Source organism: Sinohyriopsis cumingii, unplaced genomic scaffold, assembly GCF_028554795.1.
Source record: "Sinohyriopsis cumingii isolate HCF-2022 unplaced genomic scaffold, ASM2855479v2 utg001170l, whole genome shotgun sequence".
NCBI classification, from domain to species: domain Eukaryota; kingdom Metazoa; phylum Mollusca; class Bivalvia; order Unionida; family Unionidae; genus Sinohyriopsis; species Sinohyriopsis cumingii.
The window spans coordinates 376,882-393,659 of NW_028315967.1; the positions used below are offsets into that span (position 1 = coordinate 376,882).

The window sequence follows — 16,778 nt, forward strand, 5'->3', positions numbered from 1 at the left end:
GTCCGTATCTGTGAAACAAAGCTCTTTATTTTACTAAGTATTCATTTTGCTAGGTTGCCTTGCAATATTTGATCACAGTTATGAAAGAGTGGTTTATGTTACATACACAATAAACTGTATAACAGTGTTCGATTGATCAAATGAAGTTGAGTTCACCTGACATATGACCAGGGCCATTAGATTTTAGGTATGTAGGATTTGTGTGCCTTTTGATTTTGTTTATATATATATATCCACCTCCTTTATTTGATTCAAAAGACATAATTAACATGATAATACAAAGGAGGACAGCTTTTAATTCAGTGTAACAATACAACAAATACTTCTGCAAGTCATATCAAAATATGGTTGGCACTTTATTAGGTTCTCAGAGAAACGCTTGCAGACATAGCTGTTACGGTAGATTGACACATTTTATGTTTAAATACACATTGCATTTATGATGATTACGCTTAAGTGGAATTAAAAGATATAATTAAAACACAAATTTCACTTAAAAGTTATTTAATTGGCATTTTTAAATATTACAGGGCTCGAAATTAGCGGTAGTCCGCTAGCCTGAGACTAGCAGATTTCCTGTTGGACTAGTAACTTTCATAATGTTAATAGTCCGATGGGCTAGTAAGTTTCGGTTATCAATAGTCAGCATTTGTTTATGCCATTCCCTAATAAAGACTTGACTTAGCAGATGTTCTGTAGAATCAAAGCAGTGGCCATGGTAAACAGAGTCATAAAATATTAGCATGAGAAGATGAAGTCAATTTCTGCCTCGGAAAGGTGTATTTCTGTAACAAGAATCCATCCAATTTTGTGCATTTCACTTAACAGCGCATATTATGGTCCCGTCATTAACAACAGAAGTTTGGTAATTGATCCTAATTAATCTGATAATGAATTAAATGAAAAAATGACATGGTATCACACTTTATTCACTCGACCACAGTAACAAACTACAAAGCGGTATACCACACAAAAGAACACGGCAAAAACTATTCAAAGAAATTAGTTTGCAAGTTTTTTTTGTTTAAGGTTCTTTTTTTTTTGCTCGCTACCTAAACGCTCCAACAGTCACAAACAGGAAACTACATATTTTACATTTCCATCGAAATAATTATAAGAATTAGATCAATTTATTACGATCATGTTATTGACACATCCTTTGGATACAACTACTTTTTCTATGATGATAAGAATAGTTTTTATATTTTTCCCTTACAAGAATGAACAAATAATTGAATACACGTGGAGATATCCAAGCAGAATGTTGTTCATTTGTTGGGAATTAAAATCTCTGAGCATGGGCATCTAAGATTTGAAAATTTTCCGCCTTATTATTAATTTCAACAATACACTGAGGTTTGATTAATTAAAAACAATTACCAAACTGATGACTTATGATACCGTAATTGCAGCTGTTAAATACAACGCGCCGAGTGTCAGATGGCTTCATTTGATGGGAACACACCTTTTCCAAGCTGAAACTAACACTATCTTCTGATGCTAATATTTTATAACAGTGTTTACAATAGCCACTGCTTTGATCATGCAGAACATCCGCTCAAGTTAAGTCTTTGTTTGGGAGAGGACATTTAATTTTGGGAGGGGGCAAAGACGTGTTTTGAAACGTGTTTCTTGCTCTGACTTTCTTATAAGTTATATAAAGGACACTGTGCCATTCCTTTTCTTGCTTTAAATAATTCGCGTCACCTATACTATAACATCTCATATTTCAAAACAAGGCACAATTCCCTCCTTATAAGACAGGCAAAATGTGGCATTTGATAGAAGGTGTTCAGCCACCAGAAAAAAAAAGCAAAAGTTGAATGAGAATGATGAGGAATAATTCTTATGATAGGGAAAAGCGTAATGGAAAATTTCAGAAGAAATGGACAAAAGACGGAATGGCTGAATTATGACGAGGAAAGGAACGTTATGTGGTGTAACTGGTGTACGCAATTTGCAAAAACAAACACTCAGAAAACATCCAGTTTTGTTGCAGGTTGTTCGAACTTTAAAATTGAATCGGTAAACGTACATGAAAGCTGTGTGACATTGTTTTGTGAACAGGACTAGTAAAGATTCGGCAGAACTAGTAAATTTCTCAATATACTAGTCCTTCTGGCTACAAAGAAATTTGTGTTAAATTCGAGCCCTGTATTAATGCACTGCCTACACAATGCGTAAGTGAAATTTTCATTGATCAAAATTTCCTTAAATATCTTTAATTACGGTGTACTAAAGATGTCATTTGGAAAGAAAATGTAACCAATTATATGACTTCTTATTAAAAGCTGATAATTTCAAAACTGTAATTAAAGTTTTTAGGTCATATCTACCGTTTTTGACCATAAAACAAGCAATATATCAACGTTTCAGTTACCAATTTTGATCAATTTGTTTTTCAAGTTCAAGAAATGGGGATAAAATTTTTATTTTTAATTTCTGGTTTAGAAAAAAATGGGATCCACGCCTAACCTTGAGTTATAAGCCGGTTCACAAGTTATCAGGGTGCAAGTTATCGAGGGAGTGGTGTATGTATGTATATGTATGTATGTATATGTATATATATATATATATATATATATATATATATATATATATATATATATATATATATATATATATATATATATTGCAGTCTATATTTATTTAATAAAACATGAAGTTTGCAAAGGTCCATCTTCAATGCATAAACTATTGTACTAATTACAACTTTCAGAAACTTCCTAATCTTGTGAACTTTACATACAACAACTGAAGACAGAAATGGGTATACCTACATTTATATCCAAGTGGTACCAGTGTTTTGGAAATTGTTACAACACAGGTACCTAACTTTCCAAGCATGTTTGAGTTAGATAAATAATCAATAATGACACATTCCAAATACAAACTGTTTGGACTAGTTTTATCTGAGAATTAAGGTATACCTAAAATAAATATTCGACTTTCCTGGATCAAATCAAGGTAGCCTGATCAATAACTAATCTGCAACATATTATTTTTCTTGTTCTTATTTGGATCTGGTATTTTAATGTCTCCCCCTTTACAAAACAAGAGTTCTTTGAAGGAAATGACCCTCTACTGGGCAAAAAGAATTACCAGGAATTGATAAGAAGACCAGAAGACCATTTCTTCTTTTTAACTTTTGAGTGCTGAAAGTGTCTCTGATATTCTTCAGCAAAAGCAAGATTTTCAAATTAGCTTTAGATATCAGATCGGCATGATCTTCACTTTATACATTATTAGAATTGTTTTGGTGAAAATCCCATGTTCATGATGATACTCCATTGGGGGGGGGGGGGGGCGAGAGAATTGACAACACGATTTTCATGACAGCTGTCATAGCAGCCATACTGATTGTCACCATTTTCATTTAGAACCAACCAGGTATAATAAGAAATCAATTGGTGAGAAATCTCATGCTGATGTAGCCAACCATTTATGCGACAACATTTTGAAGACAGCCACCACAGTGGGGGGTTTAGTCATTTTTATTAGAACCAACTAGGCAGTGTAAGAACTGTTCCGAAGAAAACCTTATATCAAAATGACTTTCCACTTACAACAAGTAGTAAAACCATGACTTTTTTTAATGGCTGCATACTGGACATCTGATCAGCACCATTTATACTTAGGACCAACCAGACATTATAAGAAGTCTTTTGGTGAAAACCCATGTCAATAAGGCAATGTGTTCTGGAAGGGAATCAATAACAAGATTTTCAAGATGGCTGTGACAGACATATATAGAAGTTCCATGTGGCACCATTTTCAATTTGGACTAAGTAGACCATGGGATTAATGTGTGTGTGAAGTTTCATGGCAATCCTCCAAGTAGTTCAGGAGGAGCAGTGATAACAAACTTGCTCTAATTGATGGTCGGATGACAAAAGATGCATGAAAAAGCACCCTGTTAATTTATGGTCAATAAGCAGTTGAGATAATGAACTTGACAGTAATAGTTTTAGCTATCCTACTCTACTGTGCGACTATCAGTACTCTACTGTGTGACTATCAGTACTCTACTGTGCGACTATCAGTACTCTACTGTGTGTCTATCAGTACTCTACTGTGTGACTATCCATACTCAACTGTGTGTCTATCAGTACTCTACTGTGTGTCTATCCGTGCTCTACTGTGTGTCTATCAGTACTCTACTGTGCGACTATCAGTACTCTACTGTGTGTCTATCAGTACTCTACTGTGTGACTATCCATACTCTACTGTGTGTCTATCAGTATTCTACAGTATGACTATCAGTACTCTACTGTGTGACTATCAGTACTCTACTGTGTGACTATCCATGCTCTACTGTGTGTCTATCAGTACTCTACTGTGCGACTATCAGTACTCTACTGTGTGACTATCAGTCAATTCTGTATCTGGGTAAGCACTGGAGAAATCAGCATTTCAATACTGTATTCCCCAGGTTTAATTTTCATACTGTATTCCCCTACTATAATTTTAATAATATAATTCTTAGGTATAATGTTAATACTGCATGTTCCAGATGTAATTTAATACTGTATTTCCCATGTATAATTTTAATCTGTATTTCCCAGGTTTAATTTTAATACTGTCTTTCAATGATGTCATTTTAATTCCGTATTTTTCATGTATACTTTAACACTTATTTCCCAGGAATAATTTAATAGTCTTTTCAGGTATAATTTTAATATTGTTATTTTCCAGGTATCATTTTAATACTGTATTTCCCAGGTATAATTTTAATACCATATTCCCCAGGTATAATTTAATAATGTATTTCCCTGGTATAATTTTAACACTATTTCCCAGGTATAATTTTAATACTGTATTTCCCAGGTATAATTTAATACTATCTTTTAAGGTATAATTTTAATAATGTTATTTTCCAGGTATAATTTTAATACTATATTTTCCAGGCATAATTTTAACAATGCATTTCCTTGGTATAATTTTAACACTATTTCCCAGGTATAATTTCAATACTGTATTTCCCAGGTACAATTTTAATACTTTATTTCCGAGGTATAATCAGCTATTACTGCTATGAATGGAATACATTTGCATGCATTTTACTGCAAGTGTTTATTCAAGACATGGGTCTCAACATTCTTACTTATAAGATGTACTCTTGTCATAGAATTATTAATTAATTTATACAACAAATATTAATTTATCCAAGATTATAAGCTTTGATACAGTCATTGTAAAATCATACTAAATTAAAGTTTTCTACAATTTCCTTGTCACTAATATAACTGTTCAGGACCTGTTTAAGTTGACATCAAAAATTTAGTGAACCATGCATTAGTCTAACTCTACATCCAATTTAAAATATGTAATGATGGAAATATTAATATTTATTGCAGAAATTAATAAATCCATGACTGGATTACCAGTGATCATTATCAGGCCCCCCCCCCCCACAACAGCTGGATATGAACTGCCCATGTTCAAATGTCCCTCCCTTCCTCTCTAAAACTTATTCTGAACATCTGAGTCGGCTTATATTCCTCCTTGTAAACACCTCTGTTAATAAATGTTTTCAATGAAGATTTCTTTTTCTCTTCTTTACCTTGTCTATTAATTATCAATAATGTACTCTTAATTGATAGCCAAGCTAAACTCATTTCTACCTGCCAATGAAATAGATTGTCTTGCGCTTCTGTGGCACTGAGTGTCTGCACTCAGGTCAGTAAGCTTGGGAGGCACTTGATTCAGTTTAAGGTCAACTCAAAATGTAATGATTACAAAATGTTCAAGATGGACACTGACAACACTAGTTTCATTCAAGACCAACTGGTGCATCGGATGAATATGTGTGCAATGTTGCATGGCAAACCTCCATGTAGTTTATGAGGAGTAGCTACATGCATGACAAACTTGTGTTAACATACAAAGGGGTGATACAACATACTATCCCAAAAGCCTGCTGGTCCATGACCAGTTCAGTTAAAAACCTATGAAAGTGAATATTTCTACAAGTTCTTTTTAAATGATCCTAAAAACATCCAACAAATATGCCTAAGACGAAATGACCTTAAATGATATTTGCATAATCATGTTCTAATCAAATTATTTACATATCCATGCATAAGCTAACCAAATTTATATATATATATATATTAAATCCTTTTTGTGCAATCTTGCAAACAAGACTGGGTCAAATGGACAGATAAACAGATGTCCGAACCAAACCAAGATTTCACTGCAAACTGTGGAAGCATAAACACTGTGCTAATTGTATTTATAAAGTTCTATGTATCATACTGTTAATATATCACATTTAGCAGGTACAAAATAACCTGTCAAATAATAAATTCTCACCAGAATATTATGGTAGGCAAAACTAAATTTGCAGATTTTAAAAAATTTCTCAAAGACTTTATAAAAATATGGTTCTGTAATAAATCATGTAAAATTATCAATAATTTCTTAACTAGCACCCAATTACTGATTCTTTCAGACACCCAATTACTGATTCTTTCAGACACCTAATTGCGGATTCTTTCAGACACTTAATTGTTGATTCCTTCAGACAACTACACACTGATTCATTCAGATACCCAACTGCTGATTCCTTCAGACACCCAACTGATCATTCATTCAGACACCCAACTGCTGATTTCTTCAGACACCCAGCTGCTGATCCATTCAGACACCCAGCTGCTGATCTATTCAGACACCCAGCTGCTGATCCATTCAGACACCCAATTGCTCATTCATTCAGACACCCAGCTGCTGATCCATTCAGACACCCAACTGCCGATCCATTCAGACATCCTATCATTGATTCATTCTGCCACCCAAATGCTGATTCATTCAGACACCATTTACTGATTCATTCATTCAGTAGTATATCAACAATAACTACCTCGCCTGTCAGTATCCGAATCTTTGGCTGCCTGTCTTCGCTCAGGGCTAACCGACTCCTGTAAATGTTGGATGATACTGCTATCTATGGATGGCGATCTCTACAAAGCAAAATAGCAAACGTTTATTGTTCATTTCAGTTACTGTGTTTTATGACTTAAACAAGAATCCCTTAAATGAACTTAACAGTATACCTAAATTGGCCAAAATGTATTTCCAGGAATTCAAGATAAGACCAATTCTTCCTATTAACTGTTGAATGTTAAAAGTATTTCTGATATTCTTCAGGGATAACAAGATTTTCAAATTCCTAAGTGAAAATCCAACGTCAATTCAGGGGAGTAGTCACAAGAAGATTTTCATGACAGAAATCATGAAAAACATGTTGGATCTATGATTTTAGGATCAATTAGATACCTTAAGAAGTCTATCAGTGAAAACACCCTGTTTATAAATTCATCACTTTGGCAGAGCAGAGATGAAATATTTTCAAGATGACAATCATGGTGGTCAAACTATGGGCCAGTCTGAATCATTTAGTAACAATTAGACACCATAAATCAACTGACTTTCCATTTAAAAGGAGAAATGATAACATTTTCAAGATGGCCTTCATGGTGGCCATGTTGGACATCAGACTGGCACCAGTTTAATTTAGGACCAACACAATATTTTAAGAAGTTTTCTGGTGAAACCCCACGCTGATACACCTTTGGCTATATTGTATGCCGGATTGGTGCCATTTCCACACAGAACCTACTTGACATCACAATAATTATTTTGTTGAAAGCAAAATGCTGATATAACCAGCCATCAAGTAGAGATAGCCATAGCAAGATTTCCAAAATGGTTGTTGTTGTTGTAGGTTTTAACGCCATTTTTCAGCACATGATAGGCTATGCATGGCGGCCAGTATTAATGGTGGAGGAAGAACCTGGGAAAACCCCGGGAAGAACCACCAACCCACGAGAAGATACTGGCAAGCTTTCTCACATACCCACATTGTCTTTCAAGATGGTCATTGTGACAATCATATTAGACATGTAAATGGCACAATTTTCCTTTAGAATCAACTAGACAAATAAGAAATCTTCCAATGAAAACCCTATGTCAACATGACATTTATTTTAGAAGTAGTGATGACAATATTTTCAAGATGGCTAACCAGACATCACAAGAAATATTTCAGTAAAAAGTCTTTGCTGCTATAACCATCAATCCTTGAGGAGTAGCTGTAACAAGATTTTCAAGATGGCCACCGTGGTGGCCATACTGGATAAGCATACTGGATCAGCAATCAGCACTGTTTTCCTTTTATAACAGCCAGACATTATAAGCAGTCTTAAAAAAAAACAACCCATGTGATTATGACTTTCAGTGCAGGAGATGTAGTGATAACAACATTTTTAAGATGGCTGCTGTGGCAGCCCTACCAGACATTAGCCTGGCACATTTAATTTTAAGACCAACTAGACATCACAAGAAGTCTTTCAGTCAAAACTTAGTGTTGATATGACTATCCACTCAAGATGACCACTACGATGGCCATATTCAATGTCTGAGCAATACCATTTTCATTTAGGACCATGTGATAAATGTTTCATAGCAATCCTCCAGGGAGTTTTAGAGGAATAGCAATAATGAACTTGTGCTTACAGACAGATGATGTATAAAAGAAAAACATCACAGATCTCCTTGTCTATGACTTGTAGAGCAACAAACATTCAATTTTCAGTTCTAAATGTTGCAGAGGACTCTTGTTTTGTAAACAGAGCATTTACTTTTCCACCATGAAGCTTTGTAAATCCTATTTTTATTATCCCATGCTTCAGTGAGGGGATATTGTGACATGATGTCTACGTGTCTTTCCTGCCTTCCATAGTCATACACTTGTCAAAATGCAGAGTGGGAATTCACTTACACAAGTACTGCATATACTGTTATAGTTTTTTAAAATATTTTTGACCTAACTTTGCAAATGCACTTGTAGAATGAGGACACATAATTCATCAATGACAAAAAGCACTAAGAAAAAGTTTCATCAAAATTATGATGAAGAGATTACAAAATCTAATAAGATCACAATATGACAAAATGATTCAGCCTGAAATTAACTATTTATGTCAAATAAAATTTATATATGTGTGTAAGGCCAAATATGATATGTGATGTTCTGGTACCCAGACCTACCATTATAATCTAATGGCCCTGACACAGTAGCATTTTATCATGTAAACTAAAAAAAATTTACTGTACCAATCATGCTCTTTTTCACCTCTAAACCAGAAACTTTACTGTGACATGAACATAAACAATAACTTTACCCTTGTTCCTACCTTTATTTTGCTTTAGAAATTTCCAGAACCACACCTATTAGTGGAGGGACGTGGATGGGGGCAGCTAAATAATTTCTAATTACTGGTATGCATTGATGGGTGGGAGGATGAATAACAAATATGCTTCTCCTGCAGTTTGCATAAGGAGTACAAAATTAGGTGTAAAAAGTTACGAAAAATACAAACCCCCTTCAGAATTTCACTGTATGAGATGAACTTGTTTGCAGCACTTGACTGATGGGCGTTGTTGTTAACATTTACTGATAAATCTGGGAATTCCTCGTCATCTTCGAAGTGTAAATCCACAGGCTTATTAAAGGCTTCATTCTTAACAGTATCCTCTTTGCTTTCCTCTTCTTCTAATCCCTTCTTTTTCCTCCGCCTTCTCCTTCTTCTTTTCTTCTTCCCATCCTCTCCATCTTTCTCCTCATTTTCAGCTCCGCTTTTGTCGGATACAAAAGAAACACTTGTCCTCTTTCCAGGTCCTGATTCCTGTTTATTTTTACTAACTAAGTTAACCTTGGCACAGTTCTGTCTAGAGATATTGACACTATCACTGTTTGTGTTGACATCACAATCAGCTGATCCCTTACTATTTATATTATCACAGCTATTATTTTTTCCTGGTCTTGGTGGAGGTGGTTTCTGTGCCACAGCCGCGTATGAAAATTTCATCTCTGTCCATGCTCCTGTAACAGGCACTTTAGGTGGTGGGATAAAGTCCTTTTGCATAGATGATGCGTTCAAGTTATTTTGATGTAAATCAACTGTGTCACTTTTATCATTATTAGTACTCGGACAGCCATCCTTTGGAAGTCTACTTTTATTGTTAATACTACGAGAAGAGGTTTCCTTTGGATGTCTGCTTTTACTGTTAATACTACTAGGAGAGTTCTCCTTTGGAAGTCTACTTTTTACCAAACTAGTGCTTGTTGAGCTAGAGATCTGATTCTTTTTAAATAAAATGCTACTGTAACCACTATCTGAATCGATGTCTGAATCACTACTATCCAGTGTTTTCACTGGTCGCCTCTTGTGATATCGCACTGTCCTAGCATTTTCCGTCTTAGGTGATTTGTATAATGTATTCGGTTTTGCTTCCAAAGAAAGGTTTGCAATATCTTCTGGAAAATCTGCAAAGAAAATTAGGAAGAAATATTACACGAGTCAACTTAAAACAATCATACAAGTTTGTAAGGGAGTTGCAAGAACTGTTGGTAGAGTATCGACTCGGGTTTGATGAATGCTCAGGCCAGCTGCCTCTCTGTCTGCATTAAAGGTACTTAGCTCAAATCCAATACAGTGTTTAAAGTCTGACTAAAATCAACAAATCAACCTGCATTTTTGATCAACATATATTGCATACTGAAGCTTAGTCACTTAAAAAGTGCCAAGATGTTTAACTAGGTACATAAATTAACAATTCTGCACAAGAATTGTGAAACCTAATCAGATCAAATTCATACGAAACAAACATGAACACTGAACATAACTAATGCTGGAAAGTTTCATTAAGGCAAGGTTAACACCACATACTATACTGAACTCCCGATGATACTAAAATGAATTAGTATTTTATTCTCTGTTTATGAAATTGAGGGATTTTAGTTTGATAAATAGGCCCCCAAACATATACTGATTCTGATAAATGGCTTAGGTGCTTGATTCACCAAAAGAGAGTTTCCAGGGGGTGCCAAATGTAGCTGTCACTTTTGGTCAAGTCACAGGCATTACCGTCTACTGTTACAGTAGCAGGCAAAGCCAGGCTGATCATATATGATCAGAGAAAAGAGCACAACAACTTGTAAATTGGTGTGGAATAACAAAATTTTACCTTTGTTCACTTTTTTAAATTTAATGGCTACATCCAGCTGTGGACTTACTTGTCTCTGTCAATTGCATGATTTTATGAAGTGAGTTCAGATGCAAACTGTCCAGTACAGGTGTGGGAGATGATGTATCGCACTAGGTGTATTGGAATGATGTATTAGACTAGTACAGGTGTGGGGGATGATGTATCTGCCTAGGTGTATTTGTGAACATAATAAACCGAAGCAATACAGTGATGTGCGTGTGTGTGTGTATGTCTGTGTGTGCACAACTGACCATACGTAATTTATCAAATCATCACATTATTGAGACAGAAAAGATAGACCTGCAATAACTACAGCAACAGCTGAATTCAAAGAAGCGTCAGAATGATAGTATACACCTACCCACATGAAAATTTCAGATCCTGCACCCCTCCCCCAAACCCTGACTCTAGAGAGAGAAACCCATACATGTCTTGGAATCATGACAATGTTACCAAATTAGTATCCACTATATTTAATTCAGATTTTATGGACAAATATCATCAAATTTCTACTGTTAATTGCTGTGCTACAATTAGGGTTGTTAAACAAGACACTCAACACACCTTTCCCAAGTGGGACTGGTTGTTGTTGTTGTTGTTGTGGGGTTTAACGCCATTTTTCAGCACATGATAGGCTATACATGGCGGCCAGTATTAATGGTGGAGGAAGAATCCGGGAAAACCCCGGAAAGAACCACCAACCCATGAGAAGCTACTGGCAAGCTTTCTCACATACCCACATTGGCCGAATCCGAGACTCGAACCCACGCAGACAGAGGTGAGATGGCAGTGATCCGTAACGGAGAGCGCTTTAGACCACTCGGCCGCTCGGGGCCCCTCCCAAGTGGGACTGGAGATAATCAATTATCCTTTAACTAATTGCTGTGCTGATAACTACTATGAAGGCTTCATGTAATGACACCTAAACACACACGTATTGAATATACAAGACTCTTGGAATTACATTTGCGTTGTTTAAATAACTGACATAAAGATGATTAATTCTGAATTTGGAATCAATGTGTTACATGTTTTATCAAAAGGCTTCTTTCTTGTGAAGAAAATGATTAAGAAACAAATAACATGCAATTCAGTGCTAAAAGTAAGTGCAACATTTTAATGAAAATATGTATCAGTCACCTGTACTTTATGGAAATGTACCTGTCATTCAAACAATGCTGCACATCAAAACCAAGTTTTTTTGCGCCATTTGAATACTGTGTAATGCATATCGGGCTTTTACAAAAGTCATTCTGCTGTTTCTATAGAGGTCGCATTCAGGAGTTAATTAAATACCCAGAGAACCTCAATGACTGTGCATCATTTTGTATTCCTGGGTGCAGTATACAGTATCGACCTTTATAGTGTGAATACCACTTACCACAATAAATTCCTACACCTAGTACTGATTACATTTTTGTAGGGTAGAAAAATGACATTAACAAGGGATCAGTGGGAGAGAGATATATAAAAGCTGATTTGGAAAGAATCAAAACTTGATTTGGTGATGTGATTTGGATTTTTAATGTAGCTTTAACAATTTTTCAGTCATATTCCTACGATGTCTGCAATCTGGCAGTTTATAGTGATGTCTAGCACTGGGGCATCATGTCGCAGACATGTAGCATGATGTCCCACCCAGTCACATTATCCGGACACCAGGCTGACCAGTCCTAACACTAATCTCTTAATGCTGAGTGCCAAGCGAGGCAGCTGTTAGTACCATTTTGTAGGTCTTTGGTATGACTTGATTTGAATAAATCAGCTTGGAAAAATTTATACACTTCTATCATTATACCTTGTCAATCCAATTAGCTAACCGAAAAATTGTTATACATTTCAGCTGGCTCGTATAAATCTTGCATCAATAAATATTATCAGACAGCCATTTTCAGTGGTTTGACATTTAATTTCATCAGCTGGTACTTTGTAACATGTAGTCAATTAAGTTCTATTTATGCTCGTTTGAATGAAGCATATAATTCTAGGAGCTTGAAGTCCAACCATAACTCTATTTGAAACTTTAAATGACTTTTTGAGTGTATACATGACTATACCAGGCAGATAATGTACCTGTACTAAAACAGCAAGTAGGTAAATTCTTCTGTGCAACATTACCTTAGAAACAATTTTCTCTGACCACAATATCCAGATGGGGCACACAAAACCAGCACCACCATGTCCAGATGGGGCACACAAAACCAGCACCACCATGTCCAAATGGGGCACACAAAACCAGAGAACCACAATGTCTAGATGGGGCACACAAAACCAACACAATGTCCTGATGGGGCACACAAAACCAACACAATGTCCTGATGGGGGCACACAAAACCAACACAATGTCCTGATGGGGCACACAAAACCAACACAATGTCCAGATGGGGCACACAAAAAACACAATGTCCTGTTGGGGCACACAAAAAACACAATGTCCGGTTGGGACACACAAAACCAACACCACAATGTCCAGATGGAGTACACAAAAAACACAATGTCCTGATGGAGCACACAAAAAACACAATGTCCGGTTGGGGCACACAAAACTAAGGGTGTAATGATATACCGATTTACCGGTAAATTGCGATACAAAATGCCTGAAACAGTATATCGCGATACGAGTTTAGTAATACCGGTATACCGGTTTTATTTTCTTCACCAACATTAGCCAGTCCATAACTAGCTTTGAGCACACCAATGTCTTTTATTAGTCTTAACGTAGTTACCAAAATGGCGACTTCTGTGTATGAGCTAGTGAAGAACCCAAGAGCAAAGAGTTCTGTCTGGAATAATTTTTCACTAAAAAGGGAGTTTGGCACTAATACAATTGACAAAACTGTCGCTGTGTGTAATATGTACAAAACTGAAACCAAGCACGCAGGCAGTACAACGAAACTCTCGACTCATTTACGGCATCACCATCAATCATTACTTTCCATAAGTACTGTGCAACAGAGTGACACAACCTCTAACGCAACAGTCGAAGGTTCCATTAAAAGTGTACGTATTGTTTCAGATTGACAACCAAAGATTGCTGTTATGCTAGGTGCACAGACTAAATACAAATCTTCATTACCAAGGTCCACAGCTATCATTCGTGCCATTGCTAGTTTCATCGTTCACGATTTGCGGCCGTACAGTGTTGTATCAAACAAAGGATTTTTAAACATGGCATCGGTGTTAAGTAATTAGTCTCTCAGGTTCCAACCAAGAAAGGTTGGGAATCACTGATATTATTAATTTACTATATTATTCATTTTTCTAATCAAAGTAGGATATTTATCAATGTGATAATTTGTGATTATGTGTTGTTTTTCTTGTGTTTATCCCTTGTCATGTTTTGTACTACAAGAAATGAATCGTTAGATCATTTTGATTTGAAGACTTTCTAATCAGGCAAAATAACTCTACAACTCTTTTCCAGTATTTTGTTTCTTGCTTGTAGAAGTTTTCACATGTTGATATAATTTTTATTTTCTAAACAAGTGATGTGATTATTACAGTTACTGGGTATTTTGGTTGAATTAAAAGCATGATGGTTTCATTTTCTTCTTCATATTTTATTAAATGCAAGGAAATTGCTCATTATTTCAGTACAAAATATACAATATCAACATTTCAGTCATAAATACTATCAATGACCAATACGTATTGATACGTATCGCAATACAGACATGCCATATTGCAATATATTGCAATACATATTTTCCTGGCAATACTCACCCCTACACAAAACCAACACCACAATGTCCGGTCTAAAGCGCTCTCCATTACGGATCACTGCCATCTCACCTGTCTGCGTGGGTTCGAGTCTAGGATTCGGCCAATGTGGGTATGTGAGAAAGCTTGCCAATAGTTTCTCATGGGTCGGTGGTTCTTCCTGGGTTCTTTCTTCACCATTAATACTGGCCGAAAAAGGGCGTTAAACCCCACAACAACCACAATGTCCTGATGGGGCACGCAAAAACCAAAAGGTCATGATGGGGCACACAAAACCAACAGAATGTCCAGATGGGGCGCACAAAAGACACAATGTCCTGATGGAGCAAACAAACAACACAATGTCCTGTTGGGGCATACAAAACCAACACCACAATGTCCAGATGGGGCACACAAAAAAACACAAGGTCCTGATGGGGCACACAAAACCAGAACCAAAATGTCCTGTTGGGGAATACAGAACCAGAACCACAAGGTCCTGAATGGGGCACACAAAACCAACACCACAGTGTCCTGATGGGGAACACAAAAACCACAATGTCCTGATGGGACACACAGAGAAACCACAATGTCCTGATGGGACACACAGAAACCACAATGTCCTGATGGGATAGACAAAAACCACAATGTCCTGATGAAGCACACAAAACCAGTACCACAATGTCCTGATGAGATACACAAAAACCACAATGTCCTGATGGGACACACAAAAACCACAATGTAATGATGAAGCACACAAAACCAGCACCACAATGTCCTGATGAGATACACAAAAACCACAATGTCCTGATAGGACACACAAAAACCACAATGTAATGATGAAGCACACAAAACCAGCACCATAATGTCCTGACAGGACACACAAAAATAGCACTACAATGTCCTGATGGGGCACACAAAACCAGCACCACAATGTCCTGATTGGGCAGATAAATCCAAGGTGTGTGGATTGCATGCCTTAGTGAAAATAGGAGCATGTAGATTCCTAAACAGTCTTGTGTTCTCATTATTTCCAGGGAGTATTTTCCTTGTCTTTTATAATATTCATATATATATCATACCCACCTGTTTGTGCAAGAGAGTTTGTCACGCTTCTTTCCTTTGAAGAACTTATCAAAGGCCTATCCTCATTAACAGCTGTTGGTTCTGCAATTGTCACTTTCTTCTGAAATACAGAAAATAAAAATGTTCAAATAAAAAAAAAATATTTCATACAATACACAGCAACTAAATGTAAAGAACATATGTTGATAAACTGGTTTCACTGGCAAAAGACAAACCCACTCTACAAAAACATGACTATTTTCTTTTGTGTGGCATTATGAAAAGTGTCTTCCTGGAATTTTAATGAGTAAAAGATGTCTATTCACAGTCATTAGATCTTTCATGTTCTGGTGACTTGTATAATTCAAAGTTCCACTTATTTTTGGTATCCTGTCAGATAAGCTTGTTGTTGTTGTTTTGTTGTAGGGTTTAACGCCATTTCTCAGCACATGATAGGCTATACATGGCGGCCAGTATAACTGGTGGAGGAAGAACCCTGGAAAACCCAGGGAAGAACCACCAACCCACGAGAAGCTACTGGCAGGCTTTCCCACGTACCCACGCTAGCCGAGCCATGGACTCGAACCCATGCAGACAGAGGTGAGATGGCAGTGATCCGGAACGGTGAGCGCTTTAGACCACTCGGGGCCCCCAGATAAGCTTGTAATCTATGTTAAAGATCATTATCATTAGAAATGTCATGTTCTGGAATGATATTTTACAGTCAAAAATGTGGAATTTTACAATTTGATTTGTGACTCAAAGGGTCAACACAATGTGAGCTCAGGTCAAATCTCGTTATGTTGGAGATTTTAATTTTAATCCCAGTCAAACACCACAGTACTGGAAAATTTACCTAAATACCAACTTTAATTAGATGGACTCAGACAGCACTCAATGCCCCCCTTCTCATGTCAGGCATAAAAAGAAATGCAGAAAACACAGATATGATGTAAATCATG

At 36.4% G+C, this 16,778-nt stretch overlaps 1 protein-coding gene across 1 annotated transcript in view; it reads right to left on the bottom strand.

The window, feature by feature from the left end:
• LOC149772808 (uncharacterized) overlaps positions 1-16,778 on the bottom strand; it is an 85,584-nt gene that overhangs the window by 44,347 nt on the left and 24,459 nt on the right. The window contains exons 5-7 of the mRNA XM_089947259.1: positions 15,838-15,937; positions 9,384-10,330; positions 6,863-6,962 (exon numbers count right to left, since the gene is read on the bottom strand). Coding sequence (XP_089803385.1) covers positions 6,863-6,962; positions 9,384-10,330; positions 15,838-15,937 — 1,147 coding nt within the window. The remainder of the gene's footprint in view (positions 1-6,862; positions 6,963-9,383; positions 10,331-15,837; positions 15,938-16,778) is intronic.